General features: G+C 38.9%; 1 protein-coding gene across 1 annotated transcript; it reads left to right on the forward strand.

Moving 5' to 3' along the window:
• Positions 1–1961: 1961 nt before the first annotated feature.
• ncaph (non-SMC condensin I complex, subunit H) lies at positions 1962–15210 on the forward strand. The gene is made up of 18 exons (XM_077522290.1): positions 1962–2063; positions 2963–3185; positions 4044–4134; positions 4247–4339; positions 5341–5458; positions 5619–5743; positions 6444–6633; positions 6772–6854; positions 7169–7362; positions 7764–7909; positions 8261–8367; positions 9159–9278; positions 9369–9476; positions 10858–10992; positions 11917–12024; positions 12193–12269; positions 13865–13940; positions 14633–15210. The coding sequence occupies exons 2-18, from the start codon at positions 2968–2970 to the stop codon at positions 14690–14692; spliced, it is 2049 nt and encodes a 682-aa protein (XP_077378416.1). The 5' UTR covers positions 1962–2063; positions 2963–2967; the 3' UTR covers positions 14693–15210.
• The last annotated feature ends 1134 nt before the right edge of the window (positions 15211–16344 follow it).

The raw sequence follows: 16344 nt of genomic DNA on the forward strand, positions 1-16344 counted from the left end.
TGGATGTAGTGAGGGAAGACATGAGGGCCGCTGGTGTTAAAGAGGATGATGCAGGAGAGAGACTTTGATAAACAAGGATGACACACTGTGTTGACCCATAAAAAGGACAAACCGAAAGGAAAAAGAAGTATATCGTATCGTATCATGTAGCATCCATCATTCCATCCATTTTCTGTACTCCTTTATGCACTTTAGGATCACAACCTGCGTGTGCTGGAGGCTATCCCAGCTGACTCTGAGCAAGAAGCAGGGTGCACCCTGGACAAACAAGACTGGGAGAACATGTTCACTCCACACAGGAACCTGCATGGATACAAAATGGATGGTGGTTAATTGACTTCATTAGATGCCTGTTCAAGCGCAAAGGTATTGGTAAACATTATGTCCTTATTGACCAGCTAAAGGGAGTAATAATTCTCTGAGGAGATCAATAAAGAGCTCTCTATTGAGTGGATATTGACCTCACATTCATCAAGAGGGAAGAAACATGGTCTCAGAGGCATAGGCCACATAATTTTCTGTTACGTCCTTCGCAAGATAGTTTATGTCATGTATTAAAAACCTCCTTCAGTTGTCTGAAAGTGCCCAAAACACTGAATAAATATAATAGTTGTGTACTATTATAGTACTGTAAAACTGACATTACATTTTGTATTAACATTTGACATATTGTATGCAGGGTTCATTCAATAATGTGTTGTGGTTCACATCATAGCCTTTCATGCAACTGAGCTGGGCTCAATTCCTGGTCAATGCCCCATTCACAATCATCCTCTGATTGACTAGTAATTAGTTGAGGGTGCACCTTGCCACTCGGTGACCCTGAACAGGACAAAAAAAAAAAAAAAAAAAAAAAAAAAAAAAAGGATGAACAGATGGCTATGTAATCATCCTTTCTCTTCACTCTCATTCTAAGAACTGAAATTCCTTGCAAGACTAATAGCTAACAATCTGTTCTCTGTCTCGTCTCGTGCCCCGATTAACGACCTTTCTTCATAAAGCACTCATTAAACTTGCCATTTCGTTAAAAACATTATACTTGTCCAGTACGTACGGCAGTACATTTATAGCTTTTCTCATCTTACTGGATCTCATTCTCATTGCAGAAATTGTACTTATCTAATGTAAAAACATGGAAGTGAAGGTTGTTTAGCATTCGATCCCTCAGGGGGAAAATAAACAAAATAAATCTAGGAAAATTGTGAAAAAATCCCTACAAAATACAAAAAGTTATTTATTTATTTTAATAATAAAAACGAGTACCCCTGTAACGTCACGATCCAATCATGTGATACAGAGAAACCCATCCTGCTGTACAATAAAGCTACACAGTGTTTACAGTGTATCTTCTACTGCCATCTAGTGACTGATGGGGGGAAAAAAAAAAAAACTGGTGCAAAATTGGCCACCACTGTAAGTGTACCACGAACCTGTAAAATCGAACAAAGGCCGGGTTAAAACCAAAACAAAAACAAGCAAAACTGCAATAATGAGTTGTACATTTATGTACTTAATAATATTTTTGGGGAATAAAATACATATACGCTAACATGTCATTCTCATTTTAATTCATTAATGAGACGTTTTAGCAAATATGTAATGGTCTTGTTTAATTTTGTCACTTTCCCTTTTGTCCTCCACAGATTTATGGATGATCATTAAAAAAAAAAAAAAAAAAGTCTCATGTTAAAATTAGTTCAAATCAGCTTTGAAACTATCCATTCAGTATGAGAGAACTTGATAGTGAAGACCAGGCATATTTATTGAATATGAATAATTTTGGTGACTTTTGCTTTGCCAGCACACATCGTATCGTGTATGATAAATGGGTCCGATTCCTTCAATCAAGACCCTTCTCGACTCCTCAACCCGTCTCTTTGGGTACGTGCAAAAGCCTTATGCGGTTGCTGTACAGTAGGTGGCGGTATGCACTAAAGAGCTGTAATCCGCCATTCAACTAAGTGAAGAAAAAGATCGAAATGTACGGATGTGACGTCATTACATTGTGCGTTGGATAGGCGGTTCGGCGCAAAATTCAAACGCTCGGCGGCAAGAAAACGCAGGTCTTTATTTGTTTTACTTTTATAAACTTCCACTGGTTTTTACACATTTCAGCATACTTTTAGCAAGAATGGGCAAAAGTATGCCCGTTAATCCGCCAGAAATATTTGAACTGTGTGTTCGTGTTTACAAATGCTAAAGTGTAAGCGTTGTTATGCTAAGCTTTTACGTGTCTCCGAATTTGACGTCGAGTTAAGTCGCATTTACTTTGTCGTGGTTTCCCAGTCTGCTAATAGTACTTTTAATTACTATTCAGGAATGTCGCTTAACAACGTTAATGTCGATTTCAACTGCCTGAATCGTCTTGTCAAATGAAAAAAGCAGTTTATTTAGCTGTGCCTGGCAACTCTCCTGCTAGCGTTATTTTGCCGTTAATCTGCTATTTAACCGTGATTACAGTACTGGAATGCAAAAAAAAAAATCTACGGCATTAATAGAAGCCTTATACATACATAAATATATAGAAATTGCATCATAATGAGAATATGAGAGGATGGACAAGGATGCTATTAAATGAAAAACACTGTCTTGCAGAAATAGAAATTGTAAAAAATAAAATAAAATAGGGGTGCACCGATCGATCGGCTGGGCAATTTATCGGCATGGATTATCTTAATTTTGGGGGATCGGTGTTCGGCCGGTCCCTTAAAAATAGACCGATCTTTTCCACCAATCTCATCTCTATCCTCATACTGTAGGTCTGAAAAAGTATCTTCTTCTGCTGAGATGCTTTTATTTTTATTTGAGATAAATACTTAATGTGCAGCCTTGGTGGGACACTCGATAGTTGATAACCGGAAATAAGGCCAGTATCGGCCCAATACCGATACTTGGTTGTTATCTTTACTTGCCATTCCTTAAAAAGCATACCGGTAATTTCAAATGTGCTCTCTGTCTATAGCCAAGATGAGTGCAGTCACCACACCTGTCTCCTGTGTACACCAAGGATGGACATCGTCATCTATGAAGAACAAATGGCTATCGCCAGGAGCTTGTAGCACACCGTTGCTTGCAGCCTTCCCTGGCAACGATGATGAGAAGGAGCGACGTCAGCGGAGACGGTCAAGAGTAATTGACCTTCAAACTGCCACGGATTCATCTTTTAGTGAATCTGCACCTCATAGGTAAGAGAGAAACAGAGAAAGAAATATAGATGGACTTATAACGAAGAATAACAATATTTTTTTTTAGTCTTTCTCAAGCTTTCTTTTAATCCCATTAATATTTTTCCATGGTGCGGGGTTTGTTCATTGCATGTCAAAGGTCCTGTCTCCGTGCTGTATGCATGCTCGGTGGAAAAAAAGAAAAGAAAAACATACACTAATACTCTCTGCAGTGCATACATTCTGACAATGAGAGCACCACTGCCACCTACTGTAGTGGATGTGGATCCCATTCCAATGCAGGTGCCTACCCCACTATTTGAGAAGGACTGGCACGTGACATCATAAAATCGGGACGTATGTGTGCCATGTGGAAGAGTAGTAAACACACGACGGACTTTACGTACATATGAAATATATAATATTATATATAAGTCCGTGAGTAAATTCAACATGGCTACTCGAAGAGAGTAGTGAATGATCTATGTCGTCGTTGCGCTAAAAATTGATGATTTGTGTGATGATAGGCTTCCAGCACTGAAGTCTGACGTTGATCACACCAAATAAAGAAATTTGATTGCGCAGTTCGTTTTGAGCCAGGTTGCATTGGCCAATAATTCCTTTGACATTAATGCCACAGCTTTTGCTTTCTTTTATGATGCAACGAAGTAAAGATCAGAAATCTTACTATGTCAGCTGCACTTAATTGTGAAATAATCAGTCCTTCAGTTATTCTAAAACATTTTAACTCTTTCGAACACCATAGGGTTTTATTTTATTTATTTATTTTAATGTTTTTTGGATAAGTGACTGCCATCACATGACTTGCAGATGATGTGTTGAGTGTACACAAATTAAAGAGATTAAATTTGTGTCCAGTGCCGCAGGTACACCGGCTGCTGTGCCAAAGTTGTCCAATGCTCAAATCTCAGAACATTACTCCACCTGCATCAAACTCTCCACTGAAAATGTAAGTACGGCATTTTTCTTTTTCACAGACCGTAAAATGCTCCAAATTACATAGAAATCGCTAAGCATTCATTTTATCATCACTAATGCAATTTTTCTTCTTTTTTTGATAGAAAATTACAACAAAAAATGCCTTTGGTCTACATCTTATTGATTACATGGCTGATATTCTTAAACAGAAAGATTCCGAGCTCACAAACTTCAAGGTACAGTATGATAGAGGCTTGGCATCTTGTTCTTGCGGGTGTGTTCTGAGAACCCATATGGCTTTAACCTTGTAAAAGCTCACATGAATGTAATACTTACCGGGAACTTTCCAAGTACCACTGTGACATGTATTGACATGTACTGGCCTAAGTGTTCATCCATTCACAAATGATGTAGACGTTATTCCTAAGAAGCATGTTATTTTAAGCCACTCTAACATTATCACAGCTTGAACATTAACACTGCTCTTACAAAACAGAAAAACAAAATACCGAAATAAAGATTCAATAACAATGTATTGCATGTACTATAAGTTGAATGAGAATTGTATTGAAATGTTTAAACGGTGTATTGCTTTACAAGCAAACAGTTCTTGAAGGGGAAGTCAATCCAAAAATTCTTTTTACAATACTACATTCTATGTAGCCCCACTAGTCTAATAAACACATTATTCTGTTATATAATATTGTGTTTGTGGAATATGAGTTAAGCGGCAAAATCCAGCTGTTTTTATCCATCTCGGGGCAGCCATTTTGTCACTTACTGTCAACTGAAAATGACATGGTTGCTCAGGTACTAACTTAATCATGCCTCACCTGTTTACTTGAGCCTTGAGTAACTAAGATGGACAAAAACGGGTGGATATTGCCGCTTAACTCATTTTCCACAAATGCAATAATCAAACTGCCGTGTTTAGACTATTGGGGACACATAGAACATACCGTATTATTGTAAATAGTTTTTTTGGTTTGACTTCCCTTTAAAGATTAAATACAGTGGACACCTGCAGTTAGCATATTATCAGATTTTTTTTCTCAATATTTTTTTTATGAGACCATCACCTGCACAGCTGCACCAGTGTTGCAAGACCCATCACTACGATTAAGCAATGACACACATTTTGCAGAATTCTATTAATTTTATTGTGCCCATATTGTGTAAATAAGTACAGTATGACACACTGGCACTCTTGTCATTTTCCGTGTGTTAACGCATACAGGTAGCAGCTGGGACACTGGATGCAAGTACCAAGATCTACGCTGTCCGTGTAGATGCAGTTCATGCTGATGCCTACAGAGTACTTGGTGGCCTTGGGGCTGACACCAAACCCGGAGAAGGTCAGAGCCTCATTGCTGTGATTGCATGTTGCTTTAAAATAACTGCTCCCATAACTGTCTGTCGACTTGTGATTTCCCCAGTGTATGATTTTTTCCCATTTTTTAAAATGTAAATATTCTGATTGGTCTATGTGTACAACTTTTGACAATGGGCTAAAAGAGGAAGAGCAAAATGAAGATGCTGATGTAACTACCAAGCAGCCAAAGAAGAGGAGACCCCCAAAGAACACCGTGGAGCAGAACTTGAGCAACTTGAATAGTACTGAGTCCGAGAGGAAATGTGAGGTACTCAAAATCATGCAATATTACAAAAACAAAAATCTCTAGGTTGGACACGTGCTGTACATATCTTTAAGTTTTTATTTCATGTTTTACAACTAAGCGCTAAATGGCCACCACCATCAGCATGGACAATATCAAGCCGATATGAGAATTACTCCCATTCTCCTATTTCTCCCTTATCAGCTTGATGTTGTATGTGCTGCCTTTGGTAGCTCAATTGAGCACCTGTAAGTTGTAAAACATGAAATCAAAACTTGAAGGTATGTACACGATGTGTCCGTGCTAGGGTTTTTCATTTTTTAAATATCACGTGATGATTTTGGTGCATTCTTTTTGAATCACCCTGCATTTCCTAATACACTAAGTAACTAATCCTTTAGGGCTTCCTACATAACAATTTTTTTTTTCTTACCACCAGGACATGCACTTTTTCTTAGCTTGACAACTTGGTACTACTGTTTTACGAGCAACACATTGTCTACCTCTGCCATGTTGTATGTTTTAGAGCAACGCCGTCTAAGATCAGAGAGGAAATACTGTCTGCTTACTTGATTGTTTCTACTACTGTAATGACAAATTAGTTTTTGTTTCAATCATGAATCACTTAACTGCCATCATGTTTTCCACATCAACCTTGACGTTCTGTGCGTCATAACCGTTGTTTTGGGGGTTTTTTTTGGCTTGGCTGTTGTTTCCCTTCCAGGTAGACCCCATGTTTCATCACATGGCATCATCCTTTGATGAGAGTAGCACAGCTGGCGTCTTCCTGCCTGTTCTCTTCAGTGAAAACAGTCGTTGCGAGCTGCTCTTTCCATCCCACATGACCCTTCTACAGTCAAAATCCTCCTACTCACCCCCACCTCCTATGACGGTCCCTGCATCCCCATTCATGGGTAAGAAAGAAGAAAAGGAACTACCTAGTACAGTACCCTAAGTGTGTCTACGCTATTCATGTGTGTACTGTATTTGGTACCTTTTAAAATGTTGCGAACCCTGTGGTTCAAACCATATGTCTGATGTGATTCTGACAGCTGGACTGCAGCGGTCTCAGGAGAAAAGTAACATCTGCCCCTCTCTGCAGGACTTCTCATTCACAAGTTGGAACCCTGAACAGGTCAGAGAATAGCTTGACTTGCATACATAATCATTGGCTATCAGACCATAATATTGTTGACATCAACAGTGCTTAAAGTATTCCAGCACCTTGACAGATTTCCGGCTCTTGACTATGATTCAGGGGGAAAAAAACACCTGTAGTCTGGCAGTAATGCTTGGAAAGTGCACAAGTTAATTCTTTTTTTTTTCTCCCCTAAAGTGGTCAGTTTAGCTGCAAACAAACAGAGATCTATCCCAATACTTTTGGAGGGGAGGTTTACATATCCACCTGCAGACTTGATTCAGGCAGCTGTGGCATCTGTCCTCTTTCAGACAATGAGCCAACTTTTGGGAAAAATGAAGCAGGGAGAACACGTTTTTGACGTCAATGCTGAGCCTGAACCTGAAGCTGATGAAGAAGACTACCCTGAATTTGATGCAGACTACGAGGAGGGGCTGGATGACTGTGAGGAGCGGCTAAAGGAACAAAAAGAGGGTTGTGAGGCCTCGGGATCTGGGAGAGGACGGTGAGAACAACTAGCAGCGATTTTTGTCTTCTATTCCATGCAGGGCTGGACTGGCCATTTGGCATACAGGGCAGATGCTTGGTGGGTCGGCGTCTTTTTGGGGTCGATGCAGTGCTTTTTAAGTTCTTTTCCTCCATTTTACCCCAAGAGACTGGCCCACAATTTAGAGGGACTTTCCCATTAATCCATTTGAATATAGACAGCAAACTGAGCCAACAGGAGTCAGACCGGGACAGTGGGCATCAGTGAAAATGCCAGGGTCGATTTATTTGTTTGTTCATTTGTGGCAGTCCAGCCCTGACTCCATAAATGCCACAAGTTGTAAGTACTGTAGGTCATTTCACCATACAATTTTTTTGTCTTTGGAAAAAAGTTGTCATGCACTTTCTGTGGTGTTCTAGTGATGTGATCCCAATTGGAGAGGGAGATATCACCACAATGTGTCTGCAGCTGTCCTCTCAGCCCAGGGAATATTCATACTTTAGCCCGAGGACTATGGCCACATGGGCTGGACCAGGCTACTGGCAGTTCAAGCCCAAACACAAGTGTAAGTTCTGTAATTTGAAATGAGGGAAAAATAGAATTGTACCCATAATATTTCCATAATGGGACCAGACATATGCACTCCCTCAATAAATCTAATAAAACCATCTATTATAAATGTGCCCTTTAAGATAGAATGGCTTGGTTGGCCGCAATCTGTTCTTACTGGTGGATTGCAACTGCATGGATTCAAAAATACCGTAAAATAATATTATTTTTGCGTGTTTGTCAACAAGTTCATAGTTTCCATTATCATAGATCTCATTATTACAAGAGTTTGTTACTTTGATGGATAACAGGTTTGTTTGCAACGTAGACTAACTGCATTATTTTATTTATTTTTTTTCCCCATCAGTGGACCATTTGCCTGATAAGGAGACACGGAAAAAGAAGCCCAAAAAGGCCTTTGAAATAGATTTCAACGCCGATGTCAACTTTGATACCTTCTGGCGTATCACAAGAGTAATTGTTTTCTTTATTGTAGTGTCTTCATTGTAAATATTCACTGTCAAAAGTTACTATTTCTCTCATCATCTGACTGTGAGTTAAACAAGAAAATGTAGTCTGCTTAAATGCTGTAAAATATAAACCACATTGCTGAGCTGATCAAATAAATAGTTATAAAATTGTAAGAGAAATGATGTGTCCATTTGAAACTGAATTTCTGCATAAATTTGTCACTTCCTCAATGGACAAACACAGTTTTCTTAAACGAATACTAGGCAAATAATTATGTTTCTGTTTTTACTGAACACAACCTGAAAACTTCCCAGGTTAGGGTGGAAAAAGTATGTACCTTTCGATTTATTAGCTGGTTGTTTAAGACCACCTCGACCAAACATTTTCTAAAGTTGCAGATCAGGCATGCACAACAGTTAATCACCCGTCCACTGGCAGGCAGATAGTTTTTAATTCTCCTGCAAAAATGTCTTGATGAATTGGACATTTAATTTTTCTCTCGATGAGGTAGAAAATGAGCCCCGAACCATACTTCACAGTTTAGATGGTGGCGTACCTGACCATTTTCTGAACATATCTTAGAAGAAGAAGAAGAGGAAGAAGAAGAAGGCACACCCCATACCACAGATAATCAGTCAAGATAATCTTGCAGACATGTCCACGAATTGGGCCTTTGTTGACTTGAATTGCACGCGATTGAAATGTTCACATTACAGTATTCAACATTGTAAATAGGTTTTTGCTGTAACTACACTGATTGCAAAGTGAATCTGATATTATCTTCCCTTTTGTAGGCTGCCACCACTATCAGTAAGTCTGCCCTCAGTTCCAGCAACAAGAAATCAACTCTCCCAGCCGACTTCCAGTTTCCCCCAGGAACTCTGTCCCAACTCAGCCTTATACCCTCCATGTCGGTGAGGCCACACTGTGTCAGCCAACACAGATTATCTTTATATTCACCAAGTACAAGTGACGTGAGTGGATTTATTTTTACTTCATTGTAGTTATGTCAAGAAGCTCAGAAGAGGCTATCCGGAGAGCTAAGAGAAGGCATTGGTGACTATGACTACAACAATCCCAACGATACAGCCAATTTTTGTCCAGGTCTTCAGGTATGAAGTCCCATTTTGGATTTACTTCTCCAAAAAGTACCATGACGTTAGGGCTGAAAGCCACAATTTTTGTCCCCTTCACCTTCAACCATGCAGATTTTCATGCTCCCAGATGTGTCACATTCTTATCTCTTTTTGGCTTCGCTTGAACTCACCAAAGAGTGTTTTCTGTTCATGAATTTTCAGATGACTTCCATGTTATTTTGTTTTGACTCAAGCAGTATCCGTTTTTATTTAATGCCGTTTATGCGTTTGTATTTTTTACAATACGGTTGGCAGTTGTCATTTTGTGTTTGTACGTACTGTATGCCTACACTCTTTGAATGTTTCGGGCACATACGTAGCTAGCAGTTTTCTAAATGAGAGGAATGATGCTTCACTCGAGGAAGGTGTGAAGTCAGACTTTTTACGACTACATACCAGGAAGTATGCACAGGGACATCGGAGATCTAAGTTGCAAAGTCTTCAAAGGCTTCAATCGGACGTCACTCGACAATGGTGACCCCTGTAAATGTAAAGACCGTGAATGGCAAAACCTAATTTACACGATTGTAAACACATTTATTATAAAATTATTTAGTTGTTGAAAATAAGTAACTTCATGTAACCCAATGTGATTTGGACTGACTGTATTAACCAGAACAACAAACAATTTGTCGGAATCAGCCATCTTTATTGTTTACATTCGCCTTGAACGCTTTGAGGTCGGAACTGGGAGAATCCAAATGAAATATATCCGACTTCCCACCTTCCTCGAATGCAGCATGAGTTCTTGCTTGTAGCTGTTTATTTATCAAAAATATTTATTGAAGTACTTTTAACGCAGCATACTTCCGTTTTAGGACAGACCAGAAACTCAACTCAACTTTATTTATCTAACGCTGCGTTACTCTCACAACAGCTGCAGCTGCAACAAAGAATTGAAACTAGTATGACATTTTATCAAGTGTTTTTAAACAATTAAATATCTATTACTTTAGCATAGACACAGCAGTAACAGAAACGTGACAATACTCAACAGCCATATACCGGTAGGTTTTGCTTTTAATCACCTCTACCTGTGTCACACTACAGCCACTATCAGGGTAAGGTGTGCACAACAGAATGGGCAGCACACTGTGTTTTGATTGGCTAATTATAAATCAGTGCAGTTTATGTGTGAAAGAAATATTTGTATTTATTTATATATTTTTTTGGGGGGGGGGTACAGCTTTTATACAAAGTTCGCTCAATAGGCAAAAATCTTACGGTAAGACAAGAAATTTGACCATATATGCATTGATATCATTGACTTGACATGTTAGGGTTGTCATGTCAATGTTTGACTTCCTACAACAAATGAATGCCATCATTTATTGTCTTTACCCATCATCTTCTTCAGGCTGCTGACAGTGACGATGACATGGAAGGGTTTCCAGACTCTGAGGATACACAACCTTCAGGCCAAAGTTTTCCACCGCCCTCACTAGGCATCTCGACCTACGGCGATCAAGATCTTGTACCTGAACCACACAGGGTATGTTATCAAGCATTTTCCACCAAAGTTTGTTGTTGGCCCAAGTTTTCTAAGTTTATATCATGATCATATTTTAAGCTGTCCCGCTGAAATCTGATTGGCTGCTGCAAAGAGGCAAAGACTGGCTGGAATTGTGGGATTCATACTAATAGCTTGATGAGCAGACGATCCTTCTGCTTGTCTGTCTTATACTTCGCCCAGCTGAGCAAGGCTGACACACCAGAAGGAGCCGCATTTAATTGATGTGTGTCACGAAAACTTATTCCATTCTATTACATCATTACTGTGTTTTTTTAAAGTACAATAAATTGCAGTGATATTTTTTTCTTATTAGAATATACATTACAACAGTTTTTTTTTTTTTTTTTTTTTTTTTTTTTGTAACCTAGGTAGATGTTAAGGATGCACCAATACCACTTGCTATTTCAGCAGTTACCGAGTGCATTACATTACAGCTGAGTACTCTCTGATGTCATGCACCAATACTTAATAATGACAGTACAGGACATCTTCCAAATGTGGTGAAGATGTTTTTTAACATTTTCATCAAAAAGGGTGTTAAATACGAAATAATGTTAGTTACAGTGAAAGAAAGACTGATTCTTGAGAATACCACAATTTGTAAATTAAAACTAGGCAAGGACAACTAAAGTGATTCTTTATCACACCAAGCCAAACTCACTTTTCTTTCTGCACACTTTTGAATTACTGAAATAAATGTTCAGCATATTCAAATTTGATATGTACATTTAAAGATGCATAGATCGCCCTACACAATTTTTTTTCCCCCCTTCTTAATCATGTGTCCAACTGCTTACAAATATATTTTTCCCTATAGGCAATAATAGGCAACTGTCAGGTGGGCACACAGTCAGGCAGTAAACAGTACACACTGTTCATAATTCGTTTTACATCTCCTTGCAGGTTAACAAGATAGAGATCAACTATGCGAAGACGGCCAAGAAAATGGACATGAAGAGACTCAAGAGCAGCATGTGGACGCTTTTAACAGACAGCCCAGAAAACCCCAAGGTTAATCATTCGGATAGATTGTCCATGGTTCACCTTATTTATTACATAGCTATTTTTTTCCATTCATTTGTCATAACATGCAACCTTTGGATTTTTAACTGTCAATGTTTTTCATGACAGTTGTGCATGTCTGTTAAACTGCTTATGTTTAAATAATTTTCAATCTAGAAGGTGGAGGTTACAGAGGAACCTGAGGTTTGTGGTGAAAAAGTCTTCAGCCAGACCGCAAAGGAATTGCTTCAAAGGTAACAGACCTATAATGGGGGCCACTCAAATCAAGTTTAAAAATGCGTAGCTACCAAAATTGAATGGCGGCGATTGGAGTGCTGAAAGTTTTTGCGTAACTGTATACCTTAAGCTTGCAAGCATTGTTTAAATGGCGTTCAGCCTTATGTGACAAAACAGGTGCATTTTGTGCCATTTTAGTTGTCCTCCTAATGGAGTTTATAGGCAAAAAAAAAAAAAAAAAAACACCATTACAAAGCTTGAGAAGACGGAAGTGTACGTTTCCAGACAGAAAAGATCCACATGGACATAAAAGAGGCTAAAATTGAAAATTTCTTGAACTCATTTATTTTGTCAATATCCTGAAACTGAGGGCACAGACGAAAGCATCATACGTATGTGTAATGAAACTATTGAAGGGACGTCATTTAAGAACCTGCTTCTAGCCCCAATTGACCGCTTCAGTCAAGAGTGATCCTACCCATCTCTTGATTGCGTTCCGGTGTTGTGACCTTGATCCAACTCCTGGTAAAGTGAACACATTCAGCCAAATATTAAGCACTTAAATCAGCTTAACTGCCGTGTCCCGGCAGTGTAAAGACATGCTATGCTTGTTTAAAATAGATTAAATAAAAAACATCAACTTTCCAACGGTTGAAATGGTCCAAATCGGAGCTTTCTCGTGAGACTCCATTAGTTTTCAATGAGTTGGTAGTGGTTACTAGCCAGCCTACCCATAATGCACCGCGCTGCAACAAGAAAATCGCCTTCCCCCCCTCCCCCTGGGCGACACGTGACATTCGTGCATGTGAAATGTCGCGTTTGTAGACGTAGACGTGCACGTTGAGGCCCGCAAACAACTACAAAGTTTGGAAATGTTCAACTGTTTGTCACTGTCGCCGGGGGCTACAACCGATCAGTGAAGGTTTCGTTGATGAGCCAATGAATGCCAGGCATAAAGTACACAGTGGTCTAACCAGCAAAATGGAGGAGCTAATTTTAGCAGTGCCCGACTAACATTTTGTACGATACTTTACGCAGTGATTTCCATGACGTATGGAAGCTTATCGATACAGGACTAATTTGTCTGGTAACTTTTCTTGACCATTTTTGTAACAGTCACTAATAATAATAATTATGATAATAAAATTAAATTCTGAAGCGAACCTTGTGAGGAATAAGCACATTTTTCAGGAAATGGATGGATGGATGCATCTTCATACTGGAATTACATACTGTAGTGAAACTTGTATTTACAATGAAAATGTTTAGATTCCCTCCAATTTAATAGCCAATCAAATCTGTTGTAAACAAGGGAGCGACGTCTGTTGCTGCCGCCGTCATGGCTGCTTCTTCCCGTGTGTTGAGTTTGACCTGGGAGGCGACGAGGTACATATTTCGCTGCCGTTGATCAACTCCCGTGTCGAGCAGCGTAGCCTTAGGAAGGAAAATTTGACTGCTTAGCGTTTCACAAGTTAGTCTGTATTGGTCTTAAATTCTCACTGAGTGATAACATGGATTAATGTTAAATTGTTGTTTGTATAGTAACGTATGAACACATCTGCCTTAACGTAATGTAAACAATTTACTAAAGACTGAAACTTTGCTTGTCTAGACTACCCAACACAATGGCCCAGAACCTGTCGGTACCTTTGGCATTTGTTGCTCTGCTGCATCTTGCAAATGAAAAGGTGAGTTGGGTGTTTGTTTGTTTGTTTGTTTGTTTGTTTGTTTGTTTTTTTTGTAATAAAACTATGACCTTGTGATGACTTGTTTTACTCATATGTTGTAAAATTTGGGGGGGGGGGGACAGAAGTTCCAATGGACAACATGAGTAGCTGGCTCATGGTCTAAAAATAGCTTACATGACAACTCGATGTTTTTGGTCACATTTATCATACAGTCAGAATCTAATATCGGTCCTTGCCTATACAAAATGGCCAGAAAAATACACAATCTCGTGATCTAATCTTCGGAAGGTTTCAGCAGTCTTCACGTTTTGAACTATTTCCAGGCTGTCATTTGCTGGCTTAATAAGTATAGTAAGGATGTACTGCGCCTGAAAATCAGCCCTTGAATTTGAGCTGGAGAGGTCCCCAGTGCGCCTTGGCGTTTGCACGGCTAGTGCGCTTGTGCATGCAGGCCATCATATAAGTCGTCCTTGTATTTGTTGAAGAGCCATCTGTAATTGTTTTGTTATAAGATGGCAGTGTGTATTAGAAATTATATAGAAATTAGGGTCCATTTAAACATATCCATGGCTAATGTTGACCTGGAAGGGACCAGAATTTTGGTGTTTATCTCAAATTTCCCAGTTACCACTCTCGTCCCTGCTCCCATGTTACAAACGTTAACATTTTGTCTGTATGTGCTGTCTTGACAGAATTTGGAGCTGGTGAAGGTTGATGACATGTCCGACATCATCATCAAGCAAGGCCAATAAGGATTTGCATGCATAAGTTTTTATGTGCAGTTGTGTTGTGGTATTTTGTACGCCATCTCAGTTTCATGTGTATATTTTATATCTCTCGGCATCAATGTGTTTTTTTTGTTTTTTTGGGGGGGGGGGGCTCCCATAATAGTCACAGAAATGTAATCAGATTGGATGGCATGTTGCACTTTGGGGAAGCGTTATCTTCAGGAAATAAAAACTGTGTTACATTATTAATTGGATTAAATTTCATTATTAGTATTGCATTTGGAGGTTGTTGTTTGCTACCATTATTGTTCCTAACTAGGGCAGGATTTGGCTATGGATAGCATACTCATGCATGCTTTGGATAACATTTTGACCGTCACCATGTTGCAAGCTATTAATGAAAGCTAAAATATTCACATTGGAAAATGGCCTGTATGTAATGTATCCTTATCTGACATTTCACCAACTGATTTTGTTTTGAATACCTTGGCGAGCATTCAACTTTGTCAAGGATGAAAAATAAACGTGTTACTTCATCTTAATCTGCTATGTTCATTGTGAACCAGTGAAAGCACAATTGCGCACACACCCATTTTATGTACCGTACCTTTTATCCTGTACTGCGTCAATTTACCTCCTCTACATAGGACACTTGTGATTAGGGATGTAATAACAGCAATATTGTGATATCGCAAAATTAAAACTGCCACAATGTCGTCGTCTTGTCAAAATATTAAAAGCATTACATGTTTTAAAAAATAAATAAATCAGGTTATTTCCATTTATGCAGTTCTAGCACCATCTGGTGGCTAGTTTTTTTAGTGCATTTAATATTCGTAAAGCATGTTTTAGCCCATCTGTACTTTTTTATAATTTTTATTTATTTATTTTTGAATAGTGCGACCTTTTCTTTTATATCACCAACCTCCCCACAATATCGTGATAATTATCATATATCAAATAAAATATCAAAACAATTGTTTTGTTTTGGGGGGTTTTGTGCATAATTATGGCTGCTTTCAGCTTATTGTATTTCTGAGCAGCCTGCAGCAGTCATTACAGGAATTTATTTATAGTAGTGAAGATCCACCAGCACCTTCCTAAATAGGTTGAACCGGTTTGTCTGGGCAGGTGCTGGTAGCTGGGTGGAACAACGGAATGACGTCAGTTTGTACAGTTACAGTAACTGCTGCAATGAATGTCAGACGTTCAATAAGACAAAGTTGTGAGGGACAACAGAACCTGGGTTTGGAACATTTTGCATTTTGACTCAAATTCACTTTTGTATCAAAACATGTACCCCTAGGAGATGTTTTCACTTACAAAGTGACGTGCTGCCAAACTGTAAAAAGTGTCCAGAAACTCCAGACTATCAGGAAAACGTGTATTTCATATAAAGTCAAAGAGGGGACCTAACTTATTGTATGACTGATTTTTACGCCATGTACTGAACAGCATTTTTGTATGCAGCGATATAGAGCTCTAAAAATAAAGTCGAGTCATTTGTTTGTCCTGACGAGAGTCACATAGCACACGGTGGAAACGCCTGAGTATTACGTCAAGAGACCGGTACCAACGACGTCGAAGGAAAAACGAGTCTTTCAAAATAATGGCGTGTGGATAAAATGATTTAAGAACGTAAAGGTCATAGATTGGTTGATTACATGAATGAGTTA

This window comes from Festucalex cinctus, chromosome 5, assembly GCF_051991245.1.
Source record: "Festucalex cinctus isolate MCC-2025b chromosome 5, RoL_Fcin_1.0, whole genome shotgun sequence".
In the NCBI taxonomy this organism is placed as follows: Eukaryota; Metazoa; Chordata; class Actinopteri; order Syngnathiformes; family Syngnathidae; genus Festucalex; species Festucalex cinctus.